The sequence below is a fragment of the Corvus kubaryi genome, unplaced genomic scaffold, assembly GCF_017639235.1.
Source record: "Corvus kubaryi isolate FWS band 111438036 unplaced genomic scaffold, C.kubaryi_AGA036_p1.0 37361, whole genome shotgun sequence".
Taxonomy (NCBI): Eukaryota; Metazoa; Chordata; class Aves; order Passeriformes; family Corvidae; genus Corvus; species Corvus kubaryi.
In genome coordinates, this window is record NW_024581118.1 from 3,714,589 (window position 1) to 3,739,800 (window position 25,212).

The following is a 25,212-nucleotide window of genomic DNA, read 5'->3' on the forward strand; positions in this document are numbered from 1 at the left end:
GTAGGTACCTGGTTGCCATTCCTGCCTCATCTGCTGCTGCCTCTGGATGGGCCTAGGACCTGGCTCCTCTGCTGTGTCTGACTGGTGGACTCTGTTACCAGAATCCAGCCCTCCCTGCTGTGCTCAGGCTGGACCCTTCTTGATGAGTGCCCTGCTGTGCTGGGGTTACCCTGGGCTCCTGGCTTGTCCCCTGCATGGGGCAGCCCTTGGCTGCTTCCCCTGCCTGCTGTCTCTTTGCTAGGCTGGGTAGATGGCAGGTGACAGGGGTTAGTGCTGCAAGAACCCGCCCAAAAGAGTCAGCTGTCAGTTTGGGGTAAGCTGTAGATGGCTGGTAGAAAGTCATAGAATCTTAGAATGGTTTGGGCTGAAGGGGACCTTAAAGATTATCTAGTTCTAACCCCCTGCTGTAGGTAGGGACAACTTTCAATAGACCAGGTTCCTCCAAGCCTCGTCCAACCTGGCCTTGAACACTTCCAGGGATGGGGCAACTACAGCTTCCCTGGGCAGCCTGTTCTAGTGCGTCACCATCCTCACAGGGAAGAATTTCTTCCTAATATCCCATTTAAACCTGCCCTCTGTCAGTGTGAAGCCATTCCCCCTTGCCCTGCCACTCCAGGCTCTTTTCCAAAGTCCCTCTCCAGCTCTTCTGGAGCCCCTTTGGACACTGGAAGGGGCTCTAGGGTCTTTCTGAAGTCTTCTCTTCTTCAGGCTGAGCACCCCCAGTTCTCCCAGCCTGTCTTCATAGGAGTTTATTTTCCTTTGTTTCTCTGTTTCTTTTTTAAGCTAGTCTATATATATATATATATAAAAATTTCTGTGGTCTTGTTACCTGCTTTGAGCTGCTGTAGCATCCCTGCAGTGCCTCAGTTGGCCTCTGCCACCCCTGTCCCCCCCCAGCCCTGTGTAAGGCAGGGCACAATTTGGGCTGTCGTGACCAAGGAGAAGCTGCCCTCACTGGGACAATCTTCAGCCCCGGAGCTGAGGGTGCCTTCATGGCAGCAGCGCTCTACCATGCCGGTTTAGCATCAGGGCGATCAGCCGGAGTGGGGAAGACATGGTTTTGAGAGCAGCTTCTCAGTACCAGTGCTTGCCATCAGAGGGCAAACTCAGCCCAGGTGAAGATGCTCCGTACGCGGTCATTGCAGCTTGCTGCTTCCCAGACTCATCTCTGCGAGGTAATGACGAAGGCAAGAGGCCATTTACCGTCCTTCTCGCAGGGGACGGACACAGCTTCCCATCTCTGCCTGCTGCCGGGAAGGGCTCTGCTCCTCGGTTCCCTCGAGAGCAAATCTTGCTTTGCAGGAGCATCTCAGCCAACAGCAAGCGGCAAGGATAGTGCTGCGAGCTTCGAGTCAGAGCGGTGTAACACAGAAGGGATTCCCGGAAAGCAGCAGGTTTGGGCTTTAACATCCCAAATACAGCATAACCTTCCTACTCTGGCTGAATTTGTATTTATGGCTGAATATAGACTTTGAGCAGCACTCAGCTTGGTGCTTGCTTTCTGTCCAGCATCTTGCTGCTCTCCAGAGCCACCGGTGGGCATGGCTGGACAGCCCCAGCAAAACCAGTGGCATTAAAGTAACCTCTATGGGAGTGGTGCCCCTCAAGCGTTTCAGATGCATCCTGGAGGAGCAAAGTGTTCTATACCGCTGCAGCTCTGACCTCTCCCAGGAGCCCCATCTGCTGGCATGTGGGCCCGGCTGCCAGCCCAAAACACTCCATGCTTCCCAAGGCATTTGGGGAGGATTTAAATCTTGCCAGCTCTCCCCTTCGCCTCTTCCAATGAATCTCAGTCTTAATCCACACCCCTCCCCTCAGTAGCCAGAGGCTTCCTTTAAAAAGCTGGAGGGCTTTTCAGAAGGGAATAATGAACCAGACGCTTTCCCGGTGTCTCTCTTTGTTTTTACAGCCCTGGGTCTCCCCTGAGGACAGAGAGTCCTTTGTACTGCATGGGGTCCCCTTACAAAAAGGGGCTTGTGAACAGAGCATCCTCCCATTGGGTACCACACCACATGGATTTTTTTTTTTCCACCTGTCCTCCTAGGCATAGCCAGCGTCAAATCCCTTTCTGTGTGTGTGAGGAACTGAGCCAAAAGCTTTAACCTTGGAGATGCATGGTGGATGCATGTCAAATTGCTCAGTGCCATCCTGCTGCCCACCCTCAGTCTAGCTGGAAGGTAAACAAAGGGTTAACCTGGTTGTCATCATCTCCCCTGCCCAGTTGATATTTGGAGTGAAGCCACATTCCAGTTTAAAGACAGCTGATAATTGAATAAACTCTGCATCTTGAGTGAATGTAAAACCAAGACAGGAGCTCTCCCCATCAGAAGTCAATATGTTTCCTCTTGCAGGGATTTTTGTCCGGAGCTAATGCTGCAGCTGCCCTTTCCAGGGGATGAGTGCATGTTTGGGAGCAGTCAATTTTTGCCTGCCTTAAGGCTTTAAATTTAGGTCTCTGTGTGCATAAAGGAGATTCCTATTTCTATTTCCTGCTAAATGTGAAATCTAGGGCTACAGCCTCAAATACCCTTCAAACCATTAAGCCTTAAGTAACTTACTGATGGTTTGGTGTTGTCCAGGATCCTTGCCCAGGTAACAAGGAAAGAAAGGCAGAGAGTTGCAAATACAGCTCATGTGCCTTGTTATGTTTATATCATGGTGTGAATGGAGGAAACCAAGGTGATGTAGCTAATTGACATCATGCTAATTAAATATTGCCTACTCTGCATGTACCCTTGCAATAAATCACTCCTAGTTTCAGGTGGGAAATTTTCTCATTGTCAATACACAGATAGACTGTGGACCTAGAGAAAGCTGTTTCCTGCAAAGTTGAGGCTGGTGATTTATTGAGCTCTGTAAAATATGTTTGCTTTGGTCCTTCTTTGTATTCACTGTTCAGTGATATTCAAACAAATGCCTTTGAGCCTGGGAACCAGCAGCTTTTTGGCACATGTTCCTTTTGCAAATGGGGGCATTCACACCAGAAATGCGGTTCTACGATTTCATAGCCACGTGGTGGGTAGGCAGGGATGTGCCGTGCAATCTGTGCCCCATCAGAAATACCTGGCACTGCTTCTGTTTCAAACTTCACTAACCAAAATAATTGCATGGAGCTGTTTACTGTCAATCTGTTGCCTGCATGTTATTAATAGGAAAGATGGAGTGAATAATTAGGACTAATGATTAGAGAAAGTTGTCATCTGTTCATGAATAGTTTGAAGAGAGGCAGTGTTCAACAATTACTGGAAAAAATGACTTATTCCTTTTTGGAAATGTGTTTTCTATTATGCCAATACATAAGCACCCACACATTGGGCCAACATTCAGACTTCAGCTTCCCCCAGCCCCATTTTTGGCACTCAAACTGGTGTGATGTGACTGCCAGAGGTGCTGGGGATCCCCTGGCCCATTGAATTTCCCTACCAGGCTTTGGAGTCATGTGCCTTTAGGAAAGCAGGGACACCTTTCTAAAGTCCAAATCACGGTCTGAGGATCACAGAATGGTTGAGGTTGGAAGCAACTTTAAAGATCCTCTCATTCCAAACCCCTGCCATAGGCAGGGACACCTTAGACTGGATTGCTCCAAGCCCCATCCAGCCTGGCCTTGAACACTTCCAGGGGCGAGGCAGTGCTCATTCATGGCTTCTCTGGGCAACCTGTGTCAGGGCCTCATCACCCTCACAGTTAAGAATGTCTTCCTAATATCTAATCAAACCTGCCCTCTGTCAGTTGGAAGCAATTCCCCCTTGTCCTATCATGCCATGGTCTGGTAAAAAGTCTCCATTTTCTTATAAGCCTCCTTTAGCTATTGAAAAGCTGCAATAAGGTCTCCCTGGAGTTTCTTTGTCAGGCTGAGCAAGCCCAGTTCTCTCAGCCTTTCCTCAAAGGGGTGGAGCTGCATCCCTTGGGCTCTTTTGGTGACCCTCTGACAGGCCCCTGTCTGTCTCTTGCTGGGGACCCCAGGGCTGATGCAGTGCTTCAGACAGGGTCTCACCGAGCAGAAGGGAGCATCAGCTGCCAGGCTCTGCTGGCCTTGCTGCCAGTGATGCACCCAGGACACGGTGGCTTTGTGGGCTGTGAGTGCACATCACCCACTGCTACCCCCAAGTCCTTCCCTGCAAGGCTGCTCTCAATCTGACTTTGGGCTCTTCTGTTGGGTGCTGACAATCGGCTTGTGGGGATGGATGAATCTTGGTTTTCAGTGGCCTCACAAATACCAGAAACTTACTGTGTGAGTGTGGAAAAACTAGCCAGCAAGGGGAGACCAGGGAGCTGGGGCAGTTTACCAAGAGCAGAGAAGACCGAGGAGAGGGTATAGAGGCTCCAAATATATCCAAAACCGCCCCAAAAGGAAAAAAAAAGTGTCTCTTGAGAAAAAGGTGAGAAGAGATTGGTTTAAGCTGCAGCAAAAGAGTTACAAAGAATGGAGGAAACAGCTTTCTGCCAGTAAAGTTAGTGAAACACAAGGAGATACTCTGGGAAGTCCCTGTTCCTGGCAGAAGGATCCTCGATGAGAAAGGCCAAATAAGGTTTGCCCTGTGGTCTGGGGTGCCCTGCCTGTTCCTCTCCCACTGCTGGCTGTGAAGATGCAGCCTTCCTCATGCAGCAGCTGTGGGGAGTAATGTGTAGAAGTGGACCCTGGAGAATGGGATGTTCAGACACTGGGAGAGATCTGCAAAGGTGCAGGTGGGCACCAAGAGGTAGGATTAATTTTATCTTGCTTCAGCCATCCCAAAGCTAGTTATTGCAGCAAAAGCTATTGCCCAGTGTCCCTCAATGGCCAAAGGACTGAATGAGCAGCTGTGTGCGAGTTATCCATCCCATCTGTGCCAGTTGTCCCAAATACCTGGGATAAATCAACTCCTCGATTGAACTATAGCTTGTCTTTTCACTCACCAGAGAGGGAGCCTGGATGATTTTCTGGCTTTACACAACAAAGCAAACCAACCAGTCTTACAGATATGTGATGTGAGGTGCATTCACCTTGAGCATCACAGGGATTTTCCATCAAACCACTCAGGTGAGGTCAGGTACCCAGGGCTCTGCTGAACCTGTAAAAGCCCTCTCTAGACTGCACCAGGCGTCTGACCGATGTCAATACCCCAACCCTGTGCACCATTCCTTCTCCTCAGCCACCCTCTGCTCACCAACCCTTCTTTGTTGAGTCTGGCTCTCCAAGTCTGGGGCCTGCTGAAAAAGATCATCCCACAAAAGTTCAAATGTTTAAATCCATTTGCTTCCAGACAGGAACCATACATGGGGTGTTCACTATCCCAAGAGCTGTAGAGCCAACTAATTTTGTGGTGGGAAAGCCTGCCAGCACGTTGAAGGCTGAGGGAATTCTGTGGAACATGTTCAGAAAGCAAATGATTGATTCATCATCAGTGGTGGAGAACTGATTCCAGGAATTATGCGTGTGCCAAGCTGAAGCCTGTCGAAGCCAGGGAAAAGGCATCCTTGAATTCAGGTCATCAGTCAGGGCTGGGAAATGCATGGAGGCCCTGGTACAGGAAAGCTTAACTTCCAGTGCGTGCTCAAGCCTAACTAACCTCCGTTAACGTCAATGGTGATAGAATTAAACGTGAGGTCAAGATTTTGGATAAGAATGGTTTATGGCCTGGAGGCTTACACGGATGAGAAGGTCAGACCAACAAGCCAGGGCGTTCGATATTGATCAATCTAATCAAGGAACTCCTGCGTAAGCTGCCACGTGAATCAGGGAATAATTCAGGATAACAGACACATCTGAGTAATTCGTGACCTACTGGCAGATGATTCATGCAGACAGGCAACATCCATCAGCTGCATTATTCCTCACAGAGGTCTTCTTGGAAGGCTTATGGGTCTGTGGGTGGCCCCACCTCCTCGGGGGCTTCATCAAGGGAGAAGCTGGGAGCAGGTGGGATTGTGGGGATACCCCAGCACCCATTGCTGCACGGGGCAGAGCTTCTCTTTCACCCACCAGCAGCCCAAGAGCTTTGGGCAAGGAGGCATCTTCAGGTTTTTCAAGCTGTCTTTGTGAAGAAAGGGATCGAGATGAGGGGGGTGTAACTGTAGACTCCATATCCTGTCCCTGTTGTGCCACACATCTCCCACGTAACCTTGTGTGGATGTGCTTTATAACCTACTTTCCCACCAGAAGCATCAATGCATGTCTCTGCTTTCTGTTCCTTGTGTAGTCTGCAAGATCCATCAACTATATCTGGGTGTTCACCAAGAGTCATCATGGAACAATACCCCATATACCAGAAAAAGCCTAGTTTGGACCTCTGAAACTGGGAGCTAAGGTATAGGACTCAAAACCTGGAGAAAAGCAAGCATTGTCATCTCTGTTCACCACAAACCAACTACCTTTCGAGTAGGTAAATGCCTACTCCAGGGACACGTTGCCACGGGATAAAACACCTGCCTCACCTCTCCAGCCCAGATGCACAGCAGTACTAAGGCATCACAGCTGTATCCGTGTTAGGGTTGTGGTTTGCCATGCTGTATCTGAGATTCTACATTGGACAGGGAAGAGTTTGAGCCTGACACCATCAAATTCCTGTTTGACAGTGAATCAGCAGTGCCTTTTGGGAGCGTCCTTTGGGTGCACTGCACCTTTGCTCCTCTTTGTGGGCCAGGTGATGCCTGTCACAAAGGGGAGAGGGCGGCCCCAAGGCATTGGCAGATGGGGCAGGAAGTGAGTGTTACGGTGTGACAGGGCTGGGATGCAGCTGGAGAACCATCAAAGAGTCAAGGGACAAAGCTTCCTGAGATCCCAACAGGAGACCTGCACTGGCTCCAAGTGTCCAGGGAAATGTCCTGGACAAAACAATAATCTGTGGGACTGGTTCTTTGGCAGAAAGTCTTGAAATAATTGCAAATATAGCTGCAACCAGAATCTATGAAAGACCAGCAAGGAGAAAGAACTGTGTTTGCATGATCAGCATCAGGCCTGGAGATGCTAGGACAAGGAAGGGAGGAAGAAATCTCTTTTCTGCTGTGGAAAGCACAGTAAGGGAAGACAGCATGTCAGGTCCTGATGGAGTTTGGCCGGGGCCTCACTTGTGCCGGGCTCTTGCAGAAGGTGCGAAAGGACTTGCAGGCATCCTGCTCACGCTCTCCTTCTGTGGGATGCACCAGCACAGCCCCCAAACCAGGGTGATGGTACCAGCAGGATGAGCATGGCTCATCTTTCTTTTCCCGAAAGGGCTCCTTCTTTGCCTTGGAGATGGGGAGCAGCTCAGAGCAGTATGGAACTCTCCATCCTCACCCCAGCACACAAGCATGGACTTGACTTTTGTTCATTTCTCACAGTTTTGGTGCATTGTTTGTACCACCTTTGGTGCTCTGGAGCCTCCTGCTTAGGGGCTGTACCCTGTCCCTGCTATCTGGCCTCTGTCTGCGTGCTCCAGCGTGGCAGGTAACCATCAAGCGGCTCCCACTTAGCTTTAAGAGTGGCTATAAAAAGGGCTTGACAAGATCAAATGCTAATAGAAAGGTTTTCTGAAGGTCGAAACTGATGTGCTTGAGGGCATTCGTGACTGGGAGATGCCAGAAGAAACCAAATAACCAGTTCATTGTGGAGTAAATAATTAGATTTTAAATACTCTCCGGGAAAGAATTCTGGGTGGGGGAATACTCTGCTAAGTGCTTGGAAAGCTGCTGCTCTTCTAAATCTTCACTTTGCTTCAACATGTATAGAGCACTGTCATTCAAAGCTACGGATAACAAACAGGGGACTTTCTTCCCTGAATTTGTCTCAAGGGTGTGAAGCTTCAGCACCTACAGCATCCAGCCCCCATGGTGTCCATGGATGGTATGGAAAGCAACGTCCCACTGCTTGTATCCTTTGTTGCCCCCTATTTTTGTATTTGGAGAGGCAGCAAGCAATGCCCTGGACCCTCACTGGCTGGAGGAGCTTTGGTCACAACCCTGAGTATTGTCCCTTCCCACACTGGAAGAAAGGTGCTACCGGCAGAGCTACAGCTCCCTCCCACCCGGTTGCAGCACGGAACAGTGCCAATCTCCTGGCATGGAGCAGCTGTATGTCCCTATTGACTTCTGGAGGTTAGCTGAGTGCAATTCCACCCAAAAGATGACCTCTGCCTCCTTCTGAAATGGGGAAGAGGATGTCAGTATTGCTCTGGCATGTTGGGGATCAAGAGCTGTAGCATCAGCAACAACTAGGAAGCACCCAAATGGCTCATTCAAGCCCTGCCAGCATCCACGTCCTCACCCTGACTGATGTTGACTGTCCATAAGAACAGCAACCACGTCATTGCGGCCTCAGGGCTTTATCCCTGTCAGCACCTGGGCCCAACTATCCCAATTTTTAGTCCATGCTGGTGGACAAAGGCTCCCTCTTCAGTGATTTCTTTTTGCAGAATAGATGCCGAACCAAAAATGGTCTCAGCCCTGCTGACATCGACCGCAGCTGAGCAGGGCAGCCTGTTCTGCAGTGAGTCTGTCTGTGGGAACACAGGACCACACAGCCATGGCTACACAGCTCTTGGACCAGAGCTGACCCCTAAACAGCCATGTCTGAGCACAAGTGTGGGCCTTGCCCCACAAAAGCCATGCAGATGTGCCTTCGGGAAGAGCTGGCTCAGATCCTGCAGCCAAGCATCCTCAGGCTGCCTGGGGACCAGAAATCCCCAGCTGTCCTGTGTGTGATCCCCATCTTTGTGCTCCCGCTTCTCCCCCCCATTTCTCCTCTCCACCGTTCTTTCTCCGCTAATGCATCCAGCATATAAAACTGAGGTTTCCAAAAGGTCTCTGAACCCAAATAGACATCGAGGGGATGGAAAGAGAGGGAAAGAGAAAGAGGCTTTTTGAATATTGAATTAAGGCTGTCTCCAGTATTATTGGATTCCCATAAGGAGGTAGCCAGGGAGCCCACTGCTTTAGTGTCCTATGAATATTTCATTGCTTGACTTAAGCTCAGTGAAAGGTGTTTCTTTGCACAAAACCACCTTTTTGGCTTGTGGGTTTCTCTCCAAGCACGTGGTTGTTGTCCCTGCTCTTATAGCGGCTATGCAATCAACCTGGCTTGTGGACAGAGTCATCTGATGCTACAGCAAGCTAAATTTGTCGAACCTGGGTGATCTTTTGGCACAATCTACCCAGGAATTTCCAGAAGACAGTCATGGCTCAAAACATCTTGGTGGCTCACTGGGTCAGACTGCACGAGTGCTGCAGCAGTGATGCTCAGTACCTGTGTCTCCATCCAACCATGGTGATGTCGAAGAAGGTGCGTGGTCAGGGAGGTCATTTCGTCCCACTTCAACCTACCAAGTTGGCTGCAGAAGTGGGGAAACAAGTTGTGCTGCCTGGTACCCAGCTGTAGGCACTGGCCTGAAGGGCCTGGATCTGCCTTGGTTCCTCAAATTTTAGGTGCTTACCTAGAACTTCCCTGGATATTCCAAACCACGAATTTCTCAGGCTGGAAATCATTCCAAATTGAGCACTTTCACAAAAATTTGTGGGTGTCCTGCTTTCATGCAGGCTGCAAACCACATTCACCAATGCAATGGAGAATCCCGACATGAGCATTGCTTGCCCACTCTGCACAGATGGAAATGGTCTCAAATACTGCAAAAACACCTGATTTTCCCTCTCCAGGACTGTTTTTTGGAAGTGCTTCTGCCCTACTCCTATCACCCTGTGCTTGTCCTCCCTGACCCAGGAACTTCCTCTTATATTACCCAACTGTTCAAGCTCCTGCTCAGAGATGGCAGTGGCAGGAACCTTTTCTTTGTTAGATGAGCTCAGAGGTCTCCTAACCACAGCCCTTAACACCTCTCCTTGCTCTGCCTGGTGCCATCTCACAGATCTAGAGTGATTCAGGTCTGGAGGAGGTTGGCTAATTCCATCGCTTTCTTCTCTCTTTTTTGTCTTCTCTCTCTCCTCTGCCCACCAGTCTAGAAATCCTCTTCAAAGGCAGAGGATAAATTAATGAGAATTAATTGTTTACTTGTAGACAGGGCAGATAACACTACTTGTTACTGAGATTGCCCAATACTTCCCATTAAGGGGCTATGTTTCCCAGTACCCAGAACAATGATGAAACACAGACATTTAGGCAGAAATTGTCTCCCAGGGGTTTGCCCCAACCTGAATTTCTGCGGAAATTTTCAGCCAAACTGGGCCAGTTTTTTCCAAGAGAGAAGGGAAAGCCATTTGGTTTGCCTGTGGCCAAACACTCTTCCTGAATCTCCTTGGGAAAACTCTTTCACCCTGTGCTTCACCTGAAGAGGTGAAATTTGGAGAAAGAACCCTCTTGGAGCGGACCTGCAAACCCCTCCCGGCTTCCTTAGAGGGACACTGTGCCTTTTGTCGCTTATTTAAGCTTCTAGAATTATTTTTCTTAGTGATAGTTTCAGCAGTGGTCACCCAACCCACTGACCAAGACGTGCCCACCACGTGGTGTGCAGCTCCAGTGCCATCCTCCTTGAGCCATGTCTTCTGCAGGGTGGAGACCCTCCATGTCTCCTCCACGACTGAGTCTCAGCACTCCCCAGTCCATGGCTGTGGGATTAAACAGTCCCCACAGAGCCCAGGATGACAACAGACAGTGGGACAGAGAGCACGAATCCCACTTCTCCTTGCTGGGCACCTGCCTGCTGCAGACGAGGAGCTTCAGCTTATCACAGCTGTTGGCTCCCAATGAAAGATGAGAAGAGAGGTGGCAACACATTTTCTGAACTAATTCCCGATGACCACAGATCATAGAATCACAGACTGGTTTGGTTTTGAAGGGACCTTTAAAGGCCATCTTGTTACAACGCCCCTGCTGTGGGCAGGGACACATTCCTCTAGACCCGGTTGCTCCGAGCCCCATCCAACCTGGCCTTGAACACTTCCAGGGTTGTAACATCCTCACGGTGCTACACTTTCTACAGGGTGTGGGACCTCTCTTCCCCATGTGGCAGGAGGGCAGCACGCTGCTAATTCCTGAGACACCCCCTGAGCCCCTCTGCAGCATCCCAGGCAGGGACAGTGGGGACCCAGGGTGCAGCTGCCACTGTTGCTTACCCATGTGGCACAGGAGCAGTGTGATCTTTTCATCTCAGACAAGAAGATGATGCCCCAAGACAACACCACTGCTTTCCTTTTCCAATTTAATCAGGAGAATTGAGAAGTTCTCTGGGTTAACTGGGCTCTTTGCACACCGAGGGCACAGGGTCCACGCGCTCCACAGCACGCCTGCTGGCACATCCAGTCCTGATTACAACTGCAAATCCCTTCAGAGCCCACCTTGGTTCTGCCCATCCTAGGCTTTAATTTTCTAGGAGGGTGACGACAGGTGGCTCCAGCTGACGTCAGTGGAATTGTGTTAGCGCTGCTGAGGACCAGGCCCGTGTCGTCTGCTCCAGCAGAGCCCTCTCGGAGCGCGGCGGCGTGCGGAGCCGCTCGGCGTACATTAGGGTGGGTGAGATGGATTGCTCAGCTCCTAACTAGGACAGATAGATAAGGATAATGGATGGATGGCCAAAGAGCAGCCATGCTTCAGGCAGAGGAATAAATCGCTTTGATTGTTCGTATATAAACAGGCGGTACCAGCAGGACTCAGCTTGCAGAGCAGGGTGCATCCAATTTAAGCCCTACGATTGTGTTTAAGGATCTAGAAACCATTCAAAATGGACTTTGTTAATTGAGGAAACCCCACTTACAGTGCTCCTGAGACAGAGCCATTGTCACTCAGGGCTCAGCTGAGAGCCCCAGTCCCTCTGGTCCCTTGGGAACCTCCATCCTGAGACACCCTGTCCCTGTGACACCTTTCCTGGGGAAGAGGAGGTGTCCAGGAAAAGGAGAGGCGCAGTGCCCTCCTGCTGAGGGAGGCTGACTGCAAGACCTGCCTTCCAGCTGCCTACCTGTCTGCACCAGCCACAGACCCCCAGCTATCCAGGGAACAGGAGGGGTCTTCAAGAGGCTTTGCAGAGCATGAAGTGCCCTTAACTTCAAAGGATGCTCAACTCTGGCATCCCCAGCATCTGGGTATGGGGTGGTAGGGTGATACGGGTCAGTATGAGGGACATACCTCCAGCACCTGGAGATGGGGCTGTGGGGTGTTACAGGGCCACTGCCAGGGCCACTACATCTCCAGCCTGGCCTCTTCATGCTGCTGAGCACTGCATTTACAGCAGCCCATGTGCTCGGTGGGATGGCAACCACTAGGCTCTCAGGCTGTGACATGGGACATCTTTCCCACCCACAGCAGTGGACAGTGTGTGCCTGGTTTCAGCATTTTTGGTACAGGAGTTGTGGCTGTTCCCGTGGGTGTCTGATCGTGCTGGGATCCATGCTGAGCACATGTGGAAATGCTACAGTGGCTGCGGGTCCTAGAGGAGGAGACCTCCAGCCTGTGCTGGGGTGGGGCAAGCTCTCAGTGCCCATCCAGGGCCAGACACAGCCCATGGCCTGCTGTAAGAGGAGCATCTGGTGTGCTGTCACTGCAAGGGCTGAGCCCACACCAAGAAGCTGGCCAGTGTCCCTGCAAATATCCTCGCATGCCCTGCACTAGGTTGGGAAAGCCTTTTGGTGTCCATCGACACCCCACACATCTGTGTCTTCCTTGCATATGCCCAGGTGAATATGGCTTCCCTGGGGACTCCCTCTGAGCCTCCACCCCCAAATAACTGCGCTGTGGGTCTGGTTCATGGGGCTGGGCTGCCATGGCTGCTCCCCCAGGCCAAACCACAAGGGCCAGCAATTAGACTCATCTCAGTTAGGCTTCACTCACAGCACCAGCTGCCAGCTCGTCCTTGGCATCCAGCTCCAGAGATGCTTCTCACTTCCCTCTGAGGACTAAAGCAAGCCCTGAGAGACTCCAGGAGCCAACCAGTGGTGTCTATCTTTTGATCCATCATTCTCACCATACCTTTTATTTGCCCTCAGCAATGGAGCAAGCCAGGATGATGCTTCAGCCATCCCCTCCCAAAGTATTTGGGGTCCTGGATGCAATTCTGCTCCTCTACCAAAAGCTGATTCAATCCCTTCCCACCAGGCAACCCCTCTGTCTGCTTGCTGCCTTAATATCCCTTAGATCAATCTCAGAAGGATCCAGTAACATGGAATGGCAGATGGGGAACAGAGCATGAATATTAATTAGCAACTAATTCCGAACAGAGGACTTTAATTACATTAAGAGCGCAGGCTCGGAGGCAGTGACTTACTTCCTGCTGTAAATCTGTTGACAGGTCATTTGCCACAGTGGTGTCAGTGCTCCTTAATGAACGAATATATACATTTCAAGTGCTGGTGTATGGGAGAAATAGGGTCTTGTTTCCAAAAGTGGCAACACAAGCCTGCACACCAGCGAGAGGGCTTTGCCCGTGGGGAGGATTCGGGGAAATAATGATTAGTATAATTACCTGGTAATCACACACTACGTTCTGGGAGCCAGGAGCTCTGCTCGTGGGGCTGGCAATCCCCGGCATGAGCCAGACCTGCTGCTTTGTCATATGTGGTCACTGGGGGGAGACCAAGAACCGCAGCACCTTCTCCGGGGCCGGTGGGTGCCGGGTCCCCGCCACGCTGGTGCGGGCGATGCGCCTGGAGCGCTGCTCGCCGCCCTCGGGGCTCACGGTGGCCTCGCGGTGGGGTGCGGACACGTCTCAGCTTCCACTGCTGGTGGTGCTTTGGCAGCCTGGCGGGGGAAATCAGTCCTGTGCGGGCAGGGGGTTAGCCGGAAAACCCATCCAGCCAGGATCCCCTCTCAGCCCAGGGGCAGCAGCAGGTTGGAAAAGCACGTTTTCCCCAGAACGGTTTAATCCCAGGAAAAATACAGCCGATGCTGAAGGCCTTCTGTACGAGCAAAAGGGTCTTTTTGTTTTAATCCCTCGAACTAGCATGGGACAGCAACGCTGCCAAACAGCCTCTTATGGGGACAACTCTTTCTTGTGCTCAGGGATTTTGCTGGATGAGTTTGGTCTGAGGTTTTCTGCTCGGAAAACCAGCTTGAATGAAGAGGGTCGCCTGAGTGCCAGCATGCCAACATCCCAGCAACATGAAGCTTTAGCTTTATCTTTCTTCTCAGCTGCCTTCAGTCTGCGGAGCAGCACGTTCCTCCACAGTCCCCGGTGGCAATGCTGGAGAGCCGTGCTCTGTCTAGGGGCAGCACACAGGCACAGTCCCCTTTGGCCAGTGGGCAATGCTCAAGGGACTGCTGCATCCCTGGAGCTCCTCCTGCCTGGCCCAGTGCCCCCAGGCCTAGTTGGGAAGCGGTATGGGACATGACATGTTTGCAGACTCTCCTAGTGAAGGCAAGAAGGGAAAGGATCGCTGTGGGTGATGGTGGGAGAGCTGCAGCAATGGGCACAGTGCTGTGGGCTGCAAGAAGGAGATAATGTGGGATCTTGAGCTGCAGGGGACTCTCCAGCAGCAGATTCAGGAGCTGGAGGCTTGCACAGGAAGGACATGGCACAAACAGCCTCTCCTCTTCATGTTTAACTGGCATGACGGTGGGTTTGCCTCCAAAGTGGTAGATGACTGATTTTGTCAGCTCTCCCCAGACTGGGACTCCTGCTCTTTTCCTGTGCTCCTTGCCAGCACAGTGAGGCTGGCAGAAGCTGGAAGTGCTGCTGGCCAGCTCTGCCAATGGCATGAAAGGAGATCAGAGATGGCTTTGAGTAACCCTCCTCAACCAGGGGTCACTCATGCATCTACAGCTCCAAAAGAAGTTGCAGAAATGGTTGAGGGGAAAACCTGACATAAGGATAAAGATAAAAGAGCTAATTAGCTCTGACTGAGCTGAGATGAAGACTGTGAGAGCAGGCTACAGAGATGCAATGTGTTTTAGCACCGAGGAAGGTTCTGGTTTGGAAGGGGCGGTCCTTGCCAGCAAGATCTTGTCCTGACCAAGGCTTTCACACCCATGTTTTGCCCTCTTCTGCTCAGCAGCTGTGGTGAGTATTCCGGATTGAGAAGGTTTGGAGGTGGCACCAGGGTTAAAATTGGGTAAAAAATGCCACAAACATCTCAGGAGAAAAGCACCAAACATTCTTAGAAGGTTTCTCTGTGCTCAAGGTGGGCCACAGTGGTGGACCATCATCACAACACCATTGACAGAGACACTGAAGGGTTCAGGAACACAAACCCAAAGACTCAAGGGCTTCAGCCAACTGGCACAGGAGGCACAGCATGGCAGGACACATCCCAATGCAAGTCCTACAGGAAATGGAGGAACCCAGTCTGGTTGCAAAGGCTGGAGGGAGGCAATGCTCTTGGTACCTCCATCTCTTGCTACATGTCTGGACTCACAGGTACCAGGATGCCACTGGCCTGGGGGTGCACACCTGGGGCTGCTGCCACTTCCTACAATGCAGGTGCAAAACCACACTGTGGGCAACATCCAAAGAGCAACCCAAAAAGCAACTGAAACCTTGCTGGATAGTGGGTGGTGCCAGAGTGCATCTCTTGGTCTCTTTCCTGCTCCAGTGACAACCAGGAGGTGTCATGTCCCCAGCCTGCAATAACCACTTTTTTCTCTTGCTTGAGAAGAACGTGCGTGTGTGTGTGCCCATCCTTTCTTCCACATTTTAGCCAGGGTTCCAACCTGCCCCAAGGTGGGTCGTGAATGACCTGGGTGGAGCAGGTCCACGGCACAGTTGTGAGCTGGAGGCTGTGAGCTTCCTTGGCAGCTGGTACATGGCTGCATCCCCCTCTCTACCCTGTCTATGGCTCTTCTGGAAAGTCTATTTTTATTTGTCTCTTCTAAAAATGAATGGGCAGGACAGACGTGTTTCCTTGTTGTGATGAACTTGTCCAAACCCCAAATACTTAAAACCCTGCTGGCCCACTTTTAAGAGCCAAGTCTGACTCTTCCACGCTTCTTTTTGTTGCTCACTGCCAAATGACAAAGCAGGTTCTCTGCAGGATGGAGGATGTCCCAATGACAGTGAGTTTTGGATCAACAATAAGGTGGCACCTCTAATTCACAGTGCCAAAAATCCTGCTTTACCTTGAGGACAGGGACAGCAAAGTTAAGTGCAGCCCCTTTGCCTCCACCCAGCCACTGTGCTCGTTTACTTCTGCTCCTTTTCTTCTTGCTGCAGCTGTTCCCTAGCTGGGATCAGATGAGAGATTTTAAAGTATGAATTTTGAGGAACCGCTGAGCTCTGCATCTGCGCTGGGGTGGCACAAACCATTTCTACCTCCCCTCGTCCTTCAGATACCAGTGCCAGATAAGGTGTTCACTCCATGTCTTATCGACTGGCTCCAGCAAATGGCTTTTCTGTCTGGGTGACACATGGAAAGTGCCTGAAAATGCAGCAGCAGAGTGAAGGCTATCGGGAGGCGGTGGAGGTTTGTACAGGTAATTGCTCTGACCCTCCTGCAAGGAAAGTCAGATTGAGGAAGTGATGCCATTGTGTGAGCAGCATTTCCAACAGGGATTAACAGGCAGGGGTTGGTGTGGGCACACGGACGATGGAAATGCAGCAAGGCCGTGTCATTATTCCACCTGGCCATCAGAGCTGCCGCGAGTGTAGTGCTCTCCTGGAGCTCCTGCCAGCAGACTTGGCTCTGCTGGGGTGGGATTTTGAAAGTCTGAGCCAGTCCCTGCTGTGTTTGTACCAACGTGCTCCTCCTGTCGGTGTCTGCACAGCTCCTCTGGGATCCTGCCTCTGCTGCAGGGACAGGAGCTGCATGGCATCCCTTGGCAAATGCTTCCCACTGAGCTGGGATACAGAGCTGTGCTTGGACTAACTATCCTGACTTAATGGGGCTGAAACTCCCCAACGACAGGAGCAGAATGGAAGTGAGAAGCTGATTCCATTTCCCCCCTGCCTTTTCATGTATGCTTTTTCTCCTTGGCTGCTGGCAGAGCTACGTTACGTAAAGGCAGATAAGCCCCTGCCTTTTGTCAGCAGTTGGAATAATTTTCAATATCTGAGACACCCTGTCTGGCAAAGGTCATGCCCTGTTCTCTAGCAGGTCTTAATTTAGCACCTGCAAGTTCTTGGCGAAGTGTGAAACTTCAGGATGCAGGAAGATCCTTGGAGGCTGTTGTGTAGGGAATGTCTTCCCTGCGCAGATACGTGAGTGAGCTGCTGAGCATCTTCACCATCCTCACCTCCCAACTGGAAGTAAATGCCTTTTACTGGAAGCTTGCAAGAGCCATCCAAAGCACAGCTCTGCTGCAGCTCAGAGCTCCGGCATGATGTCCAACGCTGCTCCAAAACAGCTGCATCCGATGGTGATGCAGCGAACCGGCTTCCAAGCACCTTAGGTGATGCCCCTATGACTGCCTGGCTAGTTGGCTTCCTCCGTGGACTCCCTGCCTTCCTGCTGCCCTGGCCAATCTACAGGCTGCATGGCTCAGAGCACAGGGGAGGAGGCAGCTGTGAGGGATGAGGACGATGCAGCACACATATCCTTTGCTGTTGTTCAAATTCATTCCTTGGCTCCATTGCCAAAGGAGTTCGGGTTGTGTACATGGCTTGTTAAAGGCTTGAGGCAGGTACAGCTGAATTCAGCAGAGAAATTGTTGTCACCAAACTCATGGGACTGAACAGCACAGGGAAACCTCACTGAGTGTTGCAGGATGAGGGGAACCCAGCCTCCCAGGCCGTGGAGAATCCAGGGGAGTGCCCTTGGGAGGTCTCTGTCATTGTCTCTCATCCCTTACAAGATGTGCCCATCTGCAAGGCACAAATGCACAGAGGACAGGACTTTAGACAAGGGCATGTAGTGAGTGATAGGACAAGGGGAGATGACTTCAAGTGAAAGAGAGTAGGTTTTGATTAGGTACTAGGAAGAAATTCTTCACTGGGAGGGTGGGCAGGCCCTGGCACAGGGTGCCCAGAGAAGCTGTGGCTGCCCCTGGATCCCTGGAAGTGTCCAAGGCCAGGCTGGACGGGGCTTGGAGCAACCTGGGATAGTGGAAGCTGTCCCTGCCCATGGCAAGAGGGTGGAACTAAATGATCTTTACAGTCCCTTCCAAGCCAAACCATTCTGTGATCCTTTGATTCCGTGGCTCTGGAGCTTTTGCTGCTGGATTTGCGGTGTGCGACGGTGGACTCCTACCAGCCCTGGCACCAGACGGCAGCTGCACACCAGGGCTTATCTCCAGACCTACCAGGAGCAGGAAACTCAGCGAGTTCCCAAACAAACCTCTGGTGCGGGAGGCCAGCGTCTCTGACCTCCGGGGGTCCTGAGTGTTTGAACAGGCTCCTAATCTGCTTGGGAAAAGCAGGAGAACTGGGGAGGGAGAGGAGGGAGGGCTGGGGCTGTGCCCTGAGCGGGGTCGGCTGTCGCTCGTGGCTTTGATTGCTGAGGCTTGCTGTCTCAGGCTTGCGGGATTTGGCTGCCTGGCCGTGAACAAAAAAGCTGGATTCTCCCAGAGCCTTTATTCCCATGTCAAGATCACTGGTGGTTTCCCGAGGAGGAGTGGAGGGAGAGGAAGGCTTTTGCTGATGGCTTTTGACAGGCGTGGGGAAAAGCAAGGCTCAGCCTCTGCTCCAGCTGAAATCCTAGAATCATAGAATAGTTTGGGTTGGAAGGGTCCTTTAAAGGTCATCTTGTCCATTCCCCCTATAGTGCACCCCATAGCTGCCCTTCACCTTCCCCCAGTGTGGGCTGGACCAGCCCTGGGTACCTCACTCCTGTGTTGGGACCATCCCAGAGCCCTCGCTCAGCATCTCCCTTTGATGGGGCTCCCCCCTTTCCCCTGCCTCCCTCCAGAGGCTCCTGGCCCCCTGCTCCGTCCCAGCATCAGCAGCCTGTCTTATCCAATCCCTGCCCTAAATACCCCTGACTGTGGAGACAGACAGCCCAGAGGGCCCAAAGAGCAGGGACATGCCAGGAAGGACAACGAGAGTGGAAGGGTTGAGGAATATCCCGCCAAACTGACCCTCTGACACCACTCTGCCCTCCTCCTTCCTCCCACCCAGCATCCTTCTCCTTGCTCCTGAACATCAGCAGCAGATTTGAACTGCAGCAGGACCCTGCCTGGGAGGAGCATCTCCATGGAAGATCCCAAGGCTGTTGCATTCCTTGGCCAAGACCGTCTGGCTCTGAGCTGTGATCTCTAACAGATGCCCACTCTGCTTCCCTGAGAGACAGAAAACATGCTGAGGGCACATTGCCACTAGCCTGTCACCCTGGAGTCCCTGCCTTCTTCTCTTCACAGGTTCACAGGCAGCAAAATCATCTCAGTGACCAGTTAATTGGGTTTTTTGTTGTTGTTGTTTTGGTTTGTTTTGGTTTTTTTCGGTTGGTTGTTTTTTTGTTTGTTTTGTTTGTTTGTTTGTCTGGTTTTGGAAAGCAAATAAAAATTACCAAAATGACACGGATTTACTCTGTAGCCCACAGTGGTGCTGGGATGGGAACAGCATCCCAGCATGTCTGCTCCCCAGGTGCTGAGCCAGCCCAGTGATGTGCCCCCATTGTCCTGGTGTCCTCATCCTCACCGGCCCCACCTCGGCAGGGATTGCCAGGGGAACCTGCTTGGGTGGAGAGTGCTCAGGAGCCAACATGGGATAATGATTCATAGCCTCAGCTTCCTGCTCAGCTCCGGTGGCTCCTAAATCTGGACAGCCTCAGGCTTGGACAGGCAGAGCAGGGGAAGACAGGGGCTTGGCACAGCAAGGAGCCTTCCTCTGCTCAGGAAGTGGGCTGCTTGGTGGGCTTTGCAGCTCCTGGTGCATCCCAACCCTGCAGACAGCAGAGCTATTTGTTTGTGGGTGTCGTTCTGTCAAGGGAGCGGCTTAGCCCAGGCCAGAGCCTGTATATAGAGCCCCTGCCTGGGTGCACTTCTGGAGGGTTTTATTGCTTTGATGCTGGATTCATCCCAGCTAGGCCATCCCTGAGGGAGCAGTGCTGCCAAACCTCTCGGACGGCAGCATATGTTGCTGAGGGTCTTGCTTCTTTGGAGTACCTGGGGAAGAATGTTGTGTGGCAAGAGGATAAACAGCCTCTTAATAAAGCCACCACCATTCAAAATTAGCCATCCCCTGGGATCCTTTCTTATCAGGCCCTGGTAGACAGGGCTATCGGGAGCCTGGTTCATTCCTGAACAAATACGCACTGCAAGCAGCGCTTGCTGGCGTTGGCCCCAGGACAACACTTGCTGGGCCACCTCACCAGTGCCAAGCCCTGAGCTGGGTTGTCTGCATGCCCCCACTGCCAGTGGATGGGCACTGGGTCAGTCAGTGCAGGCAGGAGAGCTGCAGACCTCTTCTCACCACCTCCCTGCAAGCAGTGGGTGTTGGTGCAGTGCTTGGATGTGGTTCACGCCCCAAGTGTCCTTGGGAGTTGCTTGAACACCTTTGCATGAGGCATCCTTGCTCTGCCTGGCCTTGTTCGCTCCCTGGTGTCCTCCCTTCCTCTTCACATCCCGCCAGCCCGGCCTTGCCATGCCCTCACCACCTCTCTGTGTGCTCACAGCCACCTTCCTCCTTCCCCGGCAGCTGGAGATGCACTCTGCTCACCCCTCCTAACCCTCAACCTTTTCCAGCACTGCATTTTTCTATCTCCCCCCGACTAAAAGCACCAGTCCCCCACCCTTTTTCCCATCACTCTCCCACCCTGAGAAGACAAAAAAACCCGCCCAACCCCACACAGCCAGCTCCTGCCGTTTATTCTTAAATCCCTTCCCTCCTGCCTTGCTGGTTTGAAAGCCTGTACCCTGGAATGGGCCTCCCAGCTTTCGCTGGCAACCCTGCTTCAGACTGACCGCCACAGATAGTGTTGGGGAGTGAAAGAAAATAATATATAAAATAATAATAATGAAAAGGAAGAATAAAGAAAACCCTCTCATCTCGCTGTATCTCCGTGCTGAAGTTTTCCCAGTCTCCCATGCCATGTGCTGGTGTGAGGGAGTCTTGGGAACAAAAAGGAAACTTTGGGGGTTTGTTTTCTCACCTGTACGCTTTGAGAAACTCTCCCCAGCAGCGCTGGTGCTGTACCCTCTGGCAGAGGGTGGATGAGATGCTTCTCACACTGCTGCCCACTCCCTCGCTGCACTCGTAGGGGTTTTTTTGGCTTTTGGATGTGGTTTGCTCAGGTAAGGCACCTCCAGCCCACCTTTCTGCATGTGTCATTGTTTGGGAAAGGAAAAAAATAATAAAAGAGAGAAAAAGCAGAAAAATCTCTTGCCGAGGAGGGACCCTGAGTCCAAGACAACCTCTCCCCTCGCCCGGGGGAGGGCTGAGGGAGGGTTTCCCCTCCTTCCAGCTTCTTTTCCTCCCCTCTAGGTGATGGAGATGGAGGATGGAGGCGAGGCGGGAGCTACAACAGAAGAAAACACGGGCAGGGGCAGGGCAGGTGCTGTCCCAAAACCCGAGGGCGGGAAGGGGGTGCGGAGGGGACCCGGCGGCCGGAGGGTTGTGTCCCCTCCGCATCCCCTCCCCGCCAGCATCCTGGGCAGCGCCCGGGAGGGCGGAGGGAAGGGAGGGCGATGCTCCGCTCGGGGTTTATTAGATTGGACATAATCATCTTTAAATAAGGGCAGCCCCCCCTCCACACCCCTCCTTGAGGTGGGGGGGGAGCGGAGCGCCTCGGGGCTTTCTAGATAAGGGCGACTAACGCATCCCCCGCTCCCGCAGGCAGAGCCGGGCAGCGCCGAGAGCCGCGCAGGGTCCGCCGTGCCCCGGGAACCCCGGCTGCAGGCAGAAGGGGGGTCCCCGCCGCGGTGTTCTCGCCTTCCTTCTCCTCCTCCTCTTCCTCCTCCTCCTCCTCCCGCAGGAGCAGAAGGGAGGAGAGCGGTGCCGGGGAAAAGTTGCGGCGGGGGGCGGGGGACTGTGCCCTGGCGCTGCCGCCCGCCGCCCCCCTGAACACCCCATTTCCCCCGGGGCCACTCGCCCCCCACCTCCCACGCCCCAAACTTCGTTCCCAAGGAGGATGCTGCGCGGCGGGGCCCCCCTGGCCGCGCTGCTGCTGGCGGCGCTCAGCCTGGCCCGCGGGGAGCCCCCGCCGGTCTCGGGGTGCGGGATGGAGGCTCCGAGCCGCCGCGCCGCCCCCCCGCACCACCCCTACGGGCTGTACCCGCAGGGTCCCGCCGCGCACGGGGCGCTCGCAGCCGCATCCCCGCGGGGCCGGAGACCGCGGGGAGCCAGGGGAGGAGGAGAAGAGCCGGGGGGCGAGGCGGACGGCCGGGGCCGGGGCCGGAGCCGGGGGGAGAGGCGGCGGGGCCGGGAGCCGCAGGTGCCGGACCCTCCCCGGGAGCGGCCGCTGCCCGCCCTGTACTTCTCGGGCGGCCGGGAGCAGCTGGCGGCGCGGGCGGAGGCGCTGCCCGCAGTCCCGCGGGAGGAGTTCACCCTGGAGCTGTGGGTGAAGGCGGAGGGCGGACAGAACAACCCGGCCATCATCGCAGGTAAACCCCGGCAGGGAGGGATGGGGACCCGACACCCCCCGACCCTCCTCGAACATCCGCACAGGGCACTCCCTGACTTCCCCGCTCTGGCAGGTGACACCCCGCGCCCACACCCGTGTTCTCAGCACCGCAGGCGTGGAATATTCCTCCTTCCCTTGAGACCAAACCCTAAACCATCCCCTCCCCTCTGTTCCCACCCGCCCCGTCCTCCCAGCCCGCCTCCCCACCCCAACCGCCCCCCCGCCCCCCCATCCCGCCCCGGCTCCATCTCGTTTTTCCCTCTTCCCTCGCCGGGAGCTGGAAGGTCCCTCTGGGTGATCCGCTCCCCCTGATCCTCGTCTCCTCCGCCCCAGCCCACCAGTCCCCCCTGCTCGGGGCACGCCGAGGCTTTCCGGGGCTCCCGGCGGGTCCCCGGGGCGGTGGCCGCACGGTGGCAGCCGCGCCGCACTCACAGCCCGGCCCCGGTGCGATCCCCCGGGCTGCGGCCCCGAGGGCTCTGCGGGACGGCTGCGGGGCAGGGGGGGACCCAGGGGCTTGTTCCACCGAGAAGTGCCCCCTCAGGCGCTAAGGAACAGGCAAGGGGTGAGCGAGTCCCATGAGGAGCAGCTGAGGGAGCTGGGGGAGCTCAGCCTGGAGAAAAGGAGGCTCGGAGGGAACCTTATTGCTCTCCACAACTACCTGGAAGGAGGGTGTAGCAGTTGTCTGCCTCTTCTCCTGAGTAACAAGTGATGGGACAAGAGGAAATTACCTCAAATTGTGCCAGGAGACGTTTATATTGGATATTAAGTAAAATTTCTTCTCTGAAAGAGTTGTCATGCACTGGAACGGGCTGATGGAATCACCATCCCTGGAAGTGTTAAAAAAATGTATAGATGTGGTGCTTAGGGCCGTGGTTTATTTGTGGGCTTGGCAGTGCTGCGTTAACTGCTGGACTTGACCTTAAAGGGTTTTTCCAACCTTAACGATCCTGTGGTGGAGAAGCTGAGGAGACAGAGAAGACTGGCACACAGGCACAGAGTGGGGCAGATGTCACCTCCTGCAGCGGTGCTTCATTCAGCTGTGCCGGCATGTGTGTCTGGGTACAAGCTGGGCAGGGCAGTGCAGGGATGCTAGGAAGGGCTGGGAACAGATGGCAGTGCCAGGATGTCTGGGGTCCCCACAGTGCAGGCCCCCGTGTTTCTGTGCTGCCCCAGCCAAGCTGGTTGGGGAATCCCTCTCTCTATCCTAACTCTCCCTTGGCTTGTGGTCATTCAGCTGAACCTCCCTCTGCTTTGCCTGGCCCCTTTCATTGATTTACCTCCTCGGTTGTAGGGCAAGAACCACACCTGTGCTGTGGAAGAGCAGGAGGCACGGGCTGGAGTCTGTGGCAGAGGGGAGAAACAGACGTGTTCAAGCAAACTCCCTGGCATCCACCTCGCTGCCCGCCTTCCTGTCGGCATCCTTGATGCCTCCCTGCTGGCAGGCAGCACCTTGGGATGCGTGGAGCACAATTCCTAGTCATCGCATCAGCAGCACAGCTGTTTGCATCTGGAGGTCTGGCCTGCAGGTGCTGGGTTTTGAGTTTCCCAGCTAGCCAGCGGAGTTTTTTTATTATTATTTTTTATTCTATATTTTTAAATTTTTGTCTGGAGGGCGGGACAGTTGTTAGTGCTGAAAGCACCACCCGTGAGCACTGGCATTCACTCGGGTAACATCCCCCAGCTTCCCTGCTCCGGGGTTTGAGTCAGCCCCAGGAACCTCCGGCTGCCTGAGTCACTGTTCACTTCCCACTGTCTCCCTGCAGTTGGGACCAAGGGGCCCGGGTGTGGGTGGCCAAAGGGGGACAGCCCCGTGCTGCTGGCATTTTGTGTGAGCAGGTGACAGAAGCAGCTGCCAGCCCTCGGCAGGTGCCGAGTTTCCTTCTGATCTGCTGCTCCTGCTCTGTCGAAAGAGAGGCAGCTGAGCATGAGGTCATCCAAAGGTGCAGAGGAGCTGGAGATGCTCCAAGTGTCCATGTGTGAGGGAAGGCAGGGGCAAAGCAGGGCAGAGCTGAGCTCTCCCAGCATCAGTGCCTGGGAAGTAAGGCCAGGCTGAGCAGCTCTGATCATGGAAAGCAAGCTGCTGTGGCTGCTTGGATTGAAGGCTCGGGAGCTGGCGCTTTTTTTCCCCTAGATGCCACATTTTGCCTCAGGGCCACCCTGGATGGGGTTGCTCATCCTTCTTAGCCACACTTTCATGGGGGGATTCCTGCTGGGGTATAACCCCAGTACCCTGGCACAGCCACTGTTAGGGAAGGAAACTTGTCCTTCTTCCTTGTCCTACTCATTTTGGGCAGCAGATGAGAGTCCTTTCATGTGATGCTGTTACCTTTCCTACCTTTTTTGTCTCCCCTTCATCTATGCCTGCTCTGCTTCTGGGGAACCCCAAGGGATGTCCCTTTGTGCCAGGCTGAGGTTTGTTTTTACTCAGATTGTAGGTGATTTTGTTGGGTCAGATCCTTCACCGGAGACCGTCCCAAACATCTGCTAAATCCAGGTGTCCTCCTTGGGTCCCTGAGCTGCAGACCCTGAGGGATGACCATGCATGAGGGACCCTGCAGTTCCCACTGCAGAGCCTGAGGGATGACCATGGCTAGAGGCTCCTGGCCTTTGTCAGATGCTCTGGAGCTTTGGCAGCCAATTTCCCCCAGTATCTGGGTCTCAAAGCACAACTGAAAGCTATCCCTTGTGCTGCAGAACTCCTGGCCCCAGCGGGAGAGGCTGCCTGCACTGTGGTTCTTACGAAGTGGCACACTTGATCTCATGGGCTTTTTCTCCATGACCTTCCCTGGCAGGTACCTTCCTCTTCAAAATCTTTGTGCTGTTACCAATAGCTCTTGTTTCAACCCCCAAAGGTGTTACCTAAGGCACAGGTGAACAGCATAAACCAGGCTA

The 25,212-nt window shown here is 53.4% G+C and overlaps 1 protein-coding gene across 2 annotated transcripts in view; it reads left to right on the forward strand.

The window, feature by feature from the left end:
* The first annotated feature begins 21,527 nt into the window (after positions 1 to 21,527).
* PAPPA2 (pappalysin 2) overlaps positions 21,528 to 25,212 on the forward strand; it is an 87,623-nt gene continuing 83,938 nt past the window's right edge. Inside the window, exon 1 of one of the 2 annotated variants that reach the window (XM_042033825.1) lies at positions 21,528 to 22,300. In XM_042033825.1, the coding sequence (XP_041889759.1) occupies positions 21,829 to 22,300 (472 nt within the window). In that variant the 5' untranslated portion in view covers positions 21,528 to 21,828. The remainder of the gene's footprint in view (positions 22,301 to 25,212) is intronic. The other variant, XM_042033824.1, reaches the window with a different exon arrangement.